The sequence below is a fragment of the Anoplophora glabripennis genome, unplaced genomic scaffold (assembly GCF_000390285.2).
Source record: "Anoplophora glabripennis isolate ALB-LARVAE unplaced genomic scaffold, Agla_2.0 scaffold197, whole genome shotgun sequence".
Classification (NCBI taxonomy): domain Eukaryota; kingdom Metazoa; phylum Arthropoda; class Insecta; order Coleoptera; family Cerambycidae; genus Anoplophora; species Anoplophora glabripennis.
The window spans coordinates 131,707-145,027 of NW_019416387.1; the positions used below are offsets into that span (position 1 = coordinate 131,707).

The window sequence follows — 13,321 nt, forward strand, 5'->3', positions numbered from 1 at the left end:
TGATACGAGGTATATCCACAAAGTAAGAGTACTCATTTTTTTAAAAATCGAAACGGTAGTGTATTTATAAAAAAATACATATTCCGAAAGGTACAGCGAAAATTATTTTTGACGTCAATGCACTTCGTGAATAACTTTTCTGATACCTTCGCCAAAAAAATCTCCCGCCGTCTTTCGGGCCCACTGTTTCAAGGCACTGTGGACCTTATTGTGGGTAAAAAACCTTGTTCCACCCATAAACACCTTCAGAGAAGAGAAAAGATCAAACTCAGAAGGTGCCAAGTCAGGGCTGTGAGCGGGGTGAATGATGATGTTCCAACCAAATGAATCCAAGAGTTGCTTTATGGCGTTGGCTGTGTGTAGAAGTGCATTGTCATGCAACCAGCACACTCCCCCACTTCTTTTGTTTTGTATTGTCTTCCGTAGTATTTTCAGGGATTTACAGAACCGCACAGCATTCTTCGTTTCCCTCTGGGACAAAAATCATTGAGGAAAGTCCTTTTACGATGCCAAAACACAGTTGCCATGATTTTTCGGGCCGAAACAACGGTTTTGAATGTTTTCCCTGATGGTGAAGACGACATTGACTGTCTTCATCACCAGTCACAATACAGTCAAGGAATTGTTTACCTGGCGGGATCCGGAATAGCGGCACTCATTGCAACACGCCACTACAACAACAGTTCTCAACTGAATGAGATAAATGGACGCGATCTGCTCCCAACATTTTGGCCTTGAATGCAGTGTTGCCAACTTTCTTGAAAATAAAAATCACAGAGCATCAAAGCCTCAGTACTCTTACTTTGTGGATATTAAAAATTTCGCTTGAATTGCATATATGTATAGAAAAAATTATTACAAATCTCGTCTGTTTCACTTAGTTTGTTCCTAATACCGTTGATCCTCGCGGTCAGGCGGATGTAATATATAACAACTTTTCGAAGGCCTTTGATCGAATACAATACACTATACTTTTACATAAACTTGACGTTTATGGATGTTGTGACAATTTGTTAAAGTTTTTCAGGTCATATTTAGCATATTACGTCATTTGCAATGAATTTAAATCTAGCCGTTGCCTTAGTACATCTGGAGTGTCCCAGGACTCTAATCTGGGCCCTCTTCTCTTTCCTATTTTTATTAACGACATTACTACCTTTCCCAGTTGCCATAAATTGATATATGCTGACGATTTTAAATTTTTTTTTTCTGTATCAAGTGTTGATAATTGTGTTCACTTTCATGGTCAGATAAATCGGGTAGTGGAATGCTGCGATTTAAATCAATTGAGTTTAAATATATCTAAATGCAAAGTTGTGTCATTTAAGCGCAAAATGAATCCCATTTAGTTCAACTGAAACTGATTGAGACATCTTGATGAGGATCGACGCTGTAAAGGATTTAGAAGTTTCCTTTGACAGTAAACTGATTTTCCCAAACGACATTCAGAATTTAGTCTCTTCAAGGCTGAAGGCACTGGGAGTTGTGATAAGACAATGTCGCTACTTTCATGAGAATGATGTGTTTCTGAAATTATTCTTATACTCCGTTTTAAAGAATTTTGTTCAGATTCCTTACAACTTAGAACGCAATTTCTTATATGCCCTATTGCACAATAATATTGACTGTCCAGAGAATTTTAACCAACTAGATTTTTAGTAAGGCCTGCTAGTGGCGCTACTGTTACATTTTATTCTTCGGCTGCCATCAGTATATGTATCCTTAAAATTTCCCTTCATTTTTATGACAAAGCCATTATAATTCTATGTAGTATGTTCTCCTGTATTTAGTTGAAACGTTAAATGTTTGTGTTCTGTCTTGAGAAAAATTACCTACATAGCCTTCATAAATGATTACAAGCCACGTAGCCGCCGAGCTTAGGCAACCAATATTGCACGATTGGCACTGTCGACTAAAAATCTCTAAACGTCATCAGTATTAACAATTCGTTTACAATGAACAATGGCAAACCATTGCGTCTACGCTCGAGATGATTCGACCGCTGATTGGTTGAATAAAGCGGTGAGAAAAATTATGCCAATCATCAGCTAATGAAACAGGATGTTGTCTGCTAACGTAACCTTGATCTTATTGTTTTAATAATTTTTAATTTTACAAAAATTGACAAAATACTGTTCCAAATAACCTACATACCGGGTAGGAAAGTACCGATGGTCTATCTGAAGTTACGTAAGAGCGATAAAGTAAGCCATAGAAATCCATGTGATAGACAAGGATGGGGATAGTGAAGGCGTCTAATAGTCACCGCCCATTCCGCCCTTCCACAAATAAGAAGTGGATCTTATTTGTGGAAGGGCGAAACGGGCGGTGACTATGAGAGGCCTTCATTATAGCCATCCTTCACTATCGCATGGATTTCTATGGCTTACTTTATCGCTCTCACGTAACTTCAGATAGACCATCGGTACTTTCCTACCCTGTATATTTATATTTATTAATATAACTTGTTGTTTTCTATTTGACCGATCTAATTGTATTTCGTTGTAATTTTAGTAATGCTATTTTATATTTTTTTCAGGTAATTGTTGATTTCACTATAGGACAAAAACATTATATAAATAAATAAAAATAGTATTAATATTACCAAAAAAAGTTAAAACAATATATTTGATTTGAAGAAAGAAGTTGTTATATTTAAAAGCACTACGTAGCTGGACGAAAGTACCTATTGTGTTAATTAAAATGTAAGTTTCTTGCGAGCGCCCCAGTAAATAACTTCAACTGTTTTAATTCGAAATAATATCGATTTATTCGGTATTACTGTGATTCTCATAATGCTCTTATTACTGTGGTTTATTGTTTACATTAATGTTGTAGTATTTCCGAAATATCCGAAATCAGCTGAACATGTATAAAAACGCCTAGAAATAGAATTTAATGAGTTTCATAGGCGTCCCTAAAAAAGTTTTTTGCTAAAGGTAAAAAATTATAATAATAATAATATATATACATGGTATACGAATATTGACTGCCATTACTTCAACATTAGATAGAGTAATCATAAATGAACAAAAAAGTTGTATATTACAGAGGCGTAAGATTAACAGTTTACAAAATACAGCGAGTATTAATATTGGGCACTTGCTGATGCACACCACGTGTACAAGCAACAGACTTGTCCTACGGAAAAAATGTAAACAGTTTTCCAGTTTTTAAATAAATAAAATAAAATGTATCGATTTTGTAGTACGAAGATAGTGTTGTGCTTAAATTTTAGCTTGAATTTTAATGAATCTCTTAAAACAGGAACTTAACTTTTAATCAATAAATTTTTCAAATACGTAATTAAAGTACCCAAAGATTCACGTCGTCCAAATAATCATACGTATTAAAAATAATTTAGGTACTTACCAAAAAGCAAAATTCAATAAATTTTAAACGCACAGGTACAAAACAAACTACAACATATGCTCAAAATGCCCACCACCATTTTAGATGCACGCACGACACCTTCGAATCCAATTTTCGCGCACTGACTGGAAAACACCTCAAGAAAAGGAAATAGTGGTACGCAAAAAACACTTCTACGCGGTCGAATCCAGATACCAACTGAATTGCGTGTATTGTGGCTGCTGGACACCTTAGTACCTCCTGTTAATAAACCGCCGCGCCGTTGTCACACTGCTCGATATGAATTTTATCGAATTTTAAATTTATTACAACGCTAATTATTTTTTAGAATTAAGCATAAAGAAGTTCAAAAAAGTGATAAACATTGTATTTTATGGTATTCTATGCACGCAATTATGTCCACATTCCTTAAAATCTAACTTTTGTACATTAAGTTGGAGATTTTGATATTTTTTTTTCTCGGAAATAGTTGAGTTTAGGACCCATATCACTTAAGGTTTTTTGTTTATTTTAATGTATTCTACCGTCTGTTAAAATTAAGGCAACCAAACTTCTAACACCCTGTATAATGTGTAGAAAATTTCTATTATACTTAAATTGCCAGTGTTGCGAGAAACAACTACTCCGCGGGTTATATGCCCTGATCGGCATTGAATTATACTCGCAACATCTAGTGCAACAGCTAGGATCGTTCGTCGGTTTAACCCACCAGGCACATACCAGTTTCGGACTTATTAGTCCTCATCAGTGTGTCATAGGTGAGACAACCGACGGCGACGAAAGATCCAGCTGTTGTAATGTCGTATGCTCACGTCCAAAAAGTACATTAACAATGTACTTTTGTACATTACAGATCGAAAAGACTTATGCCACTGTTCAATGTGGCGGAGTATTGTGACAGCATGTATTAGCATCTTCTCGCTTCCATGCAAAACGATTTTCGGATAGACATACACCAAATGCCGCCACTTTTACTGTTGTGGTCCAATGAGAGCGTGAAAAGAGAATATTCTGACTGAATCTTGGGAGAAATGGAACCGCATACTGAGGAACAAACACTGCATTGTTTCCCATCTCAGCCGCTAGTGGCACTGCTTACTACAACAGATTCAGACCACAAATTTGTAGTCATGATCACCATGGTTACAGAATAAAGTGATTTATCTAAATTTAAGTTTCAATATAATTATCTGCATTAGATGGTACTATAAGAGGTGTGAAATGCAATCATAACATCCCTAAGTTCTCCAAGCGAGGAGTATGGTTGATATGTTTATTTTTTGTTTAAAAAAATGCTTTATAAGTAACATTTATTCACACTTTATAATATAAAATACCTAGAAATAAAACAAAAAAATATCAGTGCTGTCATGTGTCAATATTAGAGTATTTTATGAATTGATATGTGCTCTAAACCCTAAAGTGTAAGCCAGTAAACCATTTTACAATTTTGTGGAGTTACCAAATGGGTCGTAATTCTCATCCAACCCCACCATCTTCCAGCTGAGATCCCAGAGCCCCTTAGCGTCCTCCTCGTTTAAGGCCGCGCTGTTTGGCTTCTTCACAGCGCATTCTGCGTAGTACAACCCGTTTTCGTCGGCACATTTTTCATCCACAGCGCAGTAGATGGTAGTTTGAGCTCCCTCCTGTGGCGTCTTGAAAGTCCAGGCGATACTCCGAACGAACAAGTTCGTCATCAAAGACGAATCCAGTAGATGTCTCCCTAAATCCGTTTTGATGGCTCCGGGGTGCAAGGCGTAGGTGGTTACTCCGTTTATACCCATGTCTAGAAGACAATTAAAATAAATAAATAGTAAATAAAGATCCAGCAGCCTTGACTAAGACCAAATTCCAAAGAAAGCACGTATTTTTACATGTCTACGTTTCGTCACTTTTTACAGGGTGTAACCTTAAGTGGGGGTTAGTTTTTTAGGGGTAATAGTACATGTTCAATTGAATATGAATCTGAAATTCTTTTTTTTCAAATCAAATAAATAGTCGAGTTATAAATAATTTTATTACTGCAATTTCCAGGCCACCTGGAATTAGTGTGGTAAGTTGTATCAGTCCACTATTAGCGTTGCCAGTTGTTACCTTTTCAAAATTAATTGTTAGAGAGCGAATGAAAAATTACTTAAGAAAAATTAGTAACTAATCTGAATGATATGAAATATATTTTTGAATCGTTTCAAGTTTTTACAAACAATTATGTGTTTTTTGAGCAGTGTATGTTTCTAGTATTTTTTATTAATCAGCTACTTTATCAACTATACTATTATGCTATACATTAAATTAATCCAAAATACATAAAAGGCAACAAAATTAAATTTCTGCTTTAAATTTAAGCAGAATCCTGTTACGAAGGCTTACGAAGGGCAGCGGAGGCAAGTCTCCGATGTTCAGTTAAAAAGCCGTATTGCCTCTGAAAAGCGACTACTGCCAGTTGACTTTACACCTGGTACAAAATTACAGGGTGGTAAACGGGAAAAAAAAACAAACTGCCACGTTAATTCGGCGAAACGATAAGGGCCGAATATCGGTATAGGAGAAGGTATTCGTGAAGTGATTTTGTGTAATGTAAATGTTTACATGGTGTTAGAAATTTTATTGCCTTAATTTTAAAAGACGATATAATACATTAAAATAAACAAAAGAACCTTATATCACATGTGTCCTAAACTCAACCATTTCCGAGAAAAAAAATTATCAAAATCTGCAACTTGATGTACGAAAGTTCGACTAATTAAGGCATATTGACATAACTGCGTGCATAGAATACCTTATAATACAATGTTTATCACTTTTTTGAACTTCTTAATGCTTAATTCTAAAAAATAATTATCGTTGTAATAAATTTAAAATTTGACAAAATTCATATCGATCAAAGTGGCAACAGCGCGGCGGATAACATGAGGTACTAAGCTGTAAAGCATTACGAAATTCATTCAGTTGGTATCCGGATTCGACTGTGTCGGAGTATTTTTTGCATACCACTATTTCCTTTTCTTGAGGTGCTTTCCAGTCAGTGCGCGAAAATTGGATTCGAAGGTGTCGTGCGTGCAGCGAAAATGGTGGTGGACATTTTAAGCATATGTTGTAGTTTGTTTTATACTTGTGCGTTTAAATATTACTGGATTTTGCTATTTAGTAAGTACCTAAATTATTTTTAATACATATGATTATTTGGACGACGTGAATCTTTAGGTACTTTAATTACATATTTTTCAAATACATGATTTGATTAAAAGTTAAGTTCCTGTTTTAAGAGATTCATAATTACTAAAATTCCAGCTAAAATTTAAGCACAACACTATCTTCTACAAAATCGATAAATTTTATTTTATTTATTTAAAAACTGGAAAATAATTGTCTTGAAATTTACTAAATGTTTCACAGTAATAGTTGTTTACATTTTTTCCGTAGGACAAGTCTGTCGCGTGCACACTTGGTGTGCATCAGCAGGTTAAGCGCTGTTGTCACGTTGTGATGAAAATCCCCAATATTAATACTCGTATTTTGAAAATTGTTAATCTTACTCCCCTGTAATATACAACTTTTATGTTCACTTATGATTACTCTATCTCTTGCTGAAGTAATGGCAGTCAAACTTCTTATACACTGTATAAAGTAATTTTTTTCAATGTTTAGTGTACAGTATATTTTTGTTTTCATTTTCGTTTTAGCGTGATATTATAAAACAGTATGTAAGTATACGACTCAAGAAAGAATTGATATGGTTAAAGCCTATTTTTAGTCAGGAGAAAACGATGATGTTGAAGGATGACGGTATTAGATGGATTATCTTGATCGAAGTACATAATAAGAATATAATGTTAGCATATTATTATATTTATTATGTATTTTCACCATAATTTACTATTAATTTTTAATAAGGATAGTCAATTATTATTATTTTTTTAATTAATTAAGTTTTTAGAAGTTGCTAGGAATATGTATTTCAATTTTTTTTTTAATTTAAGTAAACAAATATGTGAGATATAAAATGTAACAGTGCTACATTTATGAATGGGCACAGTTACTCAATGGCCTAATTTGGACAAACTGGCAGAGTGTGACCTGCTAATTTGCAAGTATTATGAAAGCAAGGCTTGTGTCGTCACTAGGCAATTTATAACTGCTTATATTCTGGGAAACAATTACTCTGCGGACTAAGGCCTCGATAAGCATCGAATTATACTCTCTCGTTAAGACAAAAAATAGCTCGATCATTCGTCGGTAAGTTCATCTACTGATAACAACTATTGAGTTCGAAACCGGTATATGTTTGGTGGTTTCTGTTGACGAATGACCTTTTTACTAGACATTGCGGGCAAAATTCAGTGTTGGTCAAAGCATAAGTTCCGCAATATCACTAGATAATAATTAAACATGTTTTTTTATAACAGAATGTTAAATCGATGACTTTCTTAGAGTTAGACATTCAAACAAATTGTTTTTTGTACCTGTGAGCCTTCGAGCGAGTTCTTTGGTGAACAGGATATTAGCCAATTTGCTTTGCTGATAACTTGCAAATTCACCGTATTTTTTCTTCTCCCAATTAAGGTCCTCCAGGTCGATCCTGCCGCCTAAGTCCAAAAGAAAAAAATGTAGGAGAAAAAATTAGACACAAACAGTGTGACACACAAGGTTACGGTTGATAAGAGAAAAGAAATGTTTGTTTCTGTAAAGGACAGTTGATACAATTCGTCGACGACGTTCTAGAAGCAGAAGTAGACCGGTACTGGACTCAAAGAAAAACATTTTTTCAGGAATGAAAAATGTTTCTATTCCAGATTTGTTTTGGAAAAACTCTACTTGGGATTTAAGTGACGTTTAACAACTGGCTTTTGCAGAATCCAAAAATCTCTTTCTGTTATCGGGCGGGGATTTTTTATGTGAATGACCTAGATGTAAAGTATAGACTAACACTTTAAACTGAAAACTTATTTAACCCATAATGGAATACATCCAAATCAAAATGAAGTATTTCTCGTACTAAATCATGTTATAATATAATAAATGACTTACCACGGTGGGCCAAGGAGGAAACATTTACTATTCTAGCAGGAGTGCTCTGGCAGATTCTGGGCAAGAGCAACAGGGTGAACAAGAAATGGCCCAAGTGATTGGTGCCTATCTGCATCTCGAACCCATCCTCAGTCCTACTTTCAGGACACATCATCACTCCCGCATTGTTGATCAGCAGATCGATCCTCTCTTCACTATCTAGTAATTGAGCGGCACAATTTTTTATTGAACTAAGGCTGGAGAGGTCCAGCTCTACTACTAGGATGGTTCCCAGGTTTTCCAAGTCCTTGCAGGCCTCCTTGATATCAGCAATCGCCTGATTGGCCTTTTCCAAGTTTCTACAAGCCACTATAATGCGCGCACCTAAAATCGGCATCGAATGATTAGAGAAAATGGTAAAATGCCACTTCTGATATTGTAAGGGCGCTGAAATATTTACACGTTTACGATACCTAATAAATTAAGATATTTACTAATAAAATATTTTTAAAGTATTAAAGTATTATACAAGGTGTGGCGTGTATATTCTATAAAAATTAAACTACAGCTTCCTGATCATATTTGTAATAGAAAACTCTTTGTTGTTTTGTAAATTAAAGTTCATTTATTCATCGAAAATGAAAGCCGAACCTGTATTATTTATTAAAAACTTTGGAAATGTTTTTATGCGACCCGAGATGCAACCTTATAATTTAAGTCGGTGTATTCTGATACTAGTAATACTAAAAGAAGGTTAGGTTACATTGTTAAAAATTTGTGCAGTCAACTGATTTTGTATTTGTATTGAATACATTATTCACTTAATTATTAAATATTAAGCATCTCTCATCGACCCATCAGTGTTAAAAAGTGAAAGATTCCAGACAAAAGTTTTTATTTTGTAATTCCACGATAGTGACAGTATAATTTTTATAAAGAAGTAAAAAATAAGAATTGCCTGCCGATTACATTAAAAATGAGATTCTTATTTCTTACTTTACTTAACTTTTTAGTTTGTGCACAAACTAGTTTTACAATGAACCGAGAAAACAATGCATTTACTATTTCCGAACGTGTCGATAAGGTTGTTACCGGGAACGATGGTCACAACGTCACCCCCATGTGCAAATACAATCCTACAGTGCGTTCAGCGGCTGCGAGATACGGGAAGTGTTATTCCTCGAGGAGAAGAACGTGGTCAGCAAGTGAACCTTAATGTTGAAGATGCAGTGTTGGAAAACCTTGACGAAGACCCCACAATTAGTACTCGACGACTCGCACAGCAAGTAAAAACCTCATTTCGTACCGTACATCACATCTTAAGGCGCCAGCTGTTGCATCTCTATCATCTGCAACCAGTTCAACAAATTTTACCCCCTAACCCCCTGGACTGTGATCAACAAATGCGTTTTTGCAGATGGTTTTTACTGGAATGTGCCAATGAAGTACACTTTCCTGTTTTTGTTTGTGTAACAGATGATGCGACATTTACCCGTGATAAAGTGAATTTCCATAACATGAATATACAGGGTGTCTCATAATCAGCTGCCAACCCTGAAGAGGCCGATTCTATTATCAAAACTAAGTAAAAAAGTTCATATGAACATGGGTCCAGAAATGCTTCCTAAGGTCACAGGGACCCATTGAAGAGGGAGGAATGGAAATCATTTTTTTGCAATATTTCTCAATCGCGTTGTGATAAATGAATGAAATTTGGTATACACAGCTAAAATTTGATGAGCAATTTGATGGACTAATCCATTTATTTCCACAAGGTCCATTGGGGTGGGTACGGGGGGCCCTTGGTACTTTGCGTGTGTAACTTTTTCATCTTTGACTTTTTAACAAATTGGACAGCAAATTCCGTTTTCCCGAACTGTTTTACGTTAAAAAGGTACTCTTGTTTCAAATCGTTATCTTTAACGGTTTCTGAGAAAATCGCTCTTGAATTAATCCCACTTTGGTCAATTTCATAGTAATTTAAACAAAAAATAATAATAATAATTTTCCTTTCCTCTCTTTTCCATTTAAAGGATTAATTTTTATTTAATTTAATTTTTTATTATTATTTTTTTATTAAAATTAGATTAAATTTAAACAAAAAAATTTTTTTTGTTTAAATTACTATGAAATTGACCAAAGTGGGATTAATTCAAGAGCGATTTTCTCAGAAACCGTTAAAGATAACGATTTGAAACAAGAGTACCTTTTTAACGTAAAACAGTTCGGGAAAACGGAATTTGCTGTCCAATTTGTTAAAAAGTCAAAGATGAAAAAGTTACACACGCAAAGTACCAAGGGCCCCCCCGTACCCACCCCAATGGACCTTGTGGAAATAAATGGATTAGTCCATCAAATTGCTCATCAAAATTTAGCTGTGTATACCAAATTTCATTCATTTATCACAACGCGATTGAGAGATATTGCAAAAAAATGATTTCCATTCCTCCCTCTTCAATGGGTCCCTGTGCCCTTAGGAAGCATTTCCGGACCCATGTTCATATGAACTTTTTTACTTAGTTTTGATCATAGAATCGGCCTGTTCAGGGTTGGCAGCTAATTATGAGACACCCTGTATTATGGGCCGATGAAAATCCTTACGCGATTAGGGAAACTCATTTTCAACATCGGTTCTCGGTAAATGTTTGGGCTGGCATAATACGCGATGTACTTATGGGTCCCTATTTCTTTGAAGGACGACTAAATAGACCAACATATAGGTACTGACTTTTTGGACAAGCGGTTGCTTGAATTATTGGACAATGTGGCATTACAAGTTCGGGCACGCATGTTTTATCTTCAAGATGGGGCTCCTCCACACAGTACTGAGAAGTAACAACACTTTTGAATTAAATGTTTCCTCAGCGATGGATTGGACGCTTTGGTCCTGTGCCGTAGCCACTTCGGTCACCCGATCTAACTCCAATAGACTTTTATCTTTGGAGTCACTTGAAGTCATTGGTTCACAATACTCCAATTGGGAAAATATTCGCCAACATTGGGTGCATCGGTGCCATGCCTGTATCCGCGCTAATGGGGATCAATTTCAACATTTTCTCTAGAAATGGTACGTTTTATTTCATTTTGTTCCATATTTTAATGGAGTTTCTTTTGTGCACGCAGTTGGCAACTACATATGCTTACGGATGTGGTTTTGTTTGCGCATTTTTGCAGTAATAACAATGCATTTAAGATAGTAATTATTATTAATAAAATTCCTCAAAAATTGAGAAGTATCTTTCTATCTTTCAACGACGATTTGTTTACGCGGCTGGTCTATAGCTAGAGTTACCAGATTTATTTCATGACAGAGAACTTGATGTCTAAAAAAAATGATCTGCAATTGCAATCGGACAAATCGTGTCTAAAAAAAAAAGACACAGTCAGGATATATGTGACTCGGGGAAATGGATTTCGGGGGTAGGGCGTTAACCTGGAAAAATGACATGTTAACCCGAAGCCCGAAGATGTACCATCAAAATTCAAAGACTCCGGGTCAAACCCGGAGACCTGGTAAGCCTATCTACAGCACATAACTTATCGTACAGCACACGGACAGGACCGTTCCAAAGAAAATATGTATTTTGATACATAATTGAACTTTAATTTATGAAAAAAAAAAACGCAAAAATAGAACTTTTTCGTATAAGACTTTTTTATTACAAATATCGTTAGGAAGCTGTAGTTTAATTTTTATAGATTTATACAAGTCACACCCTGTATAAAGAAGAATATATAGAATATATTATAATTATATTAAAAAACGAATATATATTGACTTACCTCTAGTATAAAAATCCTGTGCTGTGTATTTCCCAATGCCCGTATTCGCGCCCGTGATTACGGCCGTTTTGCCATCCAATCTGGCCTTTGAAGTGCACTCAGCATTACACAGACCCATAATTGAAAATATTAGAACAGCTTCAAACGAACGTCTTCTGTATTCAATTTCGGTCTACCTACACGTTTACAAGGTAACTGCGTCGTTCGTTTTGTTGGTATTTGTGAAATAATCAATGGTTATGTGTCGTTATTTTATATTTATCTAAACACGCAATACTGCCGTAGGGGGGTACCAGGAAGATGTTTTAACAAGTCATTATTATACTACGTAGTGTATAATGTCGTCGTCCTCGACCTAGACAGATGTACCGCTTCAAAAATCTATTGATGACTCTTGGATATTGCAAATCATTCCGTCAAGTTTCCCTGTTGGAGTTTAATAACGTCAACAACTCAGAAAAAAAATTGACAAAATCCCTGAGCTTGTAAACCGTTTACTACAGAAAAATTTCTGAGCAAATTTGAAAATTTGAAAGGTTTATCAATTACGTAACAGATTCAAAATAACAGTGAGACATTTATCCAGACAAGGTCGGAGTACTCCGAGAGATCCAGTGGCGTACACTGGCCTCAAAAGTGGGCGTAGCTTACTTGGCGAATTAAAATGTTTGTGATGTAAAATTAAGTGCGTCGTATAGTAATTTAGTATTTTTCACATTCTAGGAGAAGACTTAACAATTTTACCGAAAATTTAGTTAATAACTTTTTACCCTGTATATTTAACATGAAAATTGATTCAAAACCTGAAACAGCTATCATTTTTCCATTAATTACGTACTCTTGTTTCATTTCAGTATCTCGTTCCGTTTTCGAGAAAAATCGATTTAACGAACACTATGTTTTGATAATATGAGAAATTAAAAGCGAAACAAACCAAGTGTTGCTTCGTGTTATTACAACAATTAACAATGAAACAAATAATATACGTAACTATGATTTAAAGTAATTGTTCGAAGAATCCACCGTTGACACTGATACACTTTACACGTTTTCTGAGAGATCTTCGAGTTTGAAACAACATATTGGGATTGCGTCTGACTTCGTTGGCAGCGATTTGTATTCTTTGCCACAACTCTTCACACGAGCCAATAGATTCTTT

The 13,321-nt window shown here is 35.2% G+C and overlaps 1 protein-coding gene across 1 annotated transcript; it reads right to left on the reverse strand.

Moving 5' to 3' along the window:
* Positions 1-4,665: 4,665 nt before the first annotated feature.
* LOC108904903 (retinol dehydrogenase 13-like) lies at positions 4,666-12,399 on the reverse strand. Its single transcript, XM_018707622.1, has 4 exons — positions 12,163-12,399; positions 8,401-8,763; positions 7,836-7,958; positions 4,666-5,158 (listed from the first exon to the last, which is right to left on the reverse strand). Exons 1-4 carry the CDS (start codon positions 12,278-12,280, stop codon positions 4,815-4,817), a joined length of 948 nt encoding a protein of 315 aa, XP_018563138.1. The 5' UTR covers positions 12,281-12,399; the 3' UTR covers positions 4,666-4,814.
* Positions 12,400-13,321: the final 922 nt, after the last annotated feature.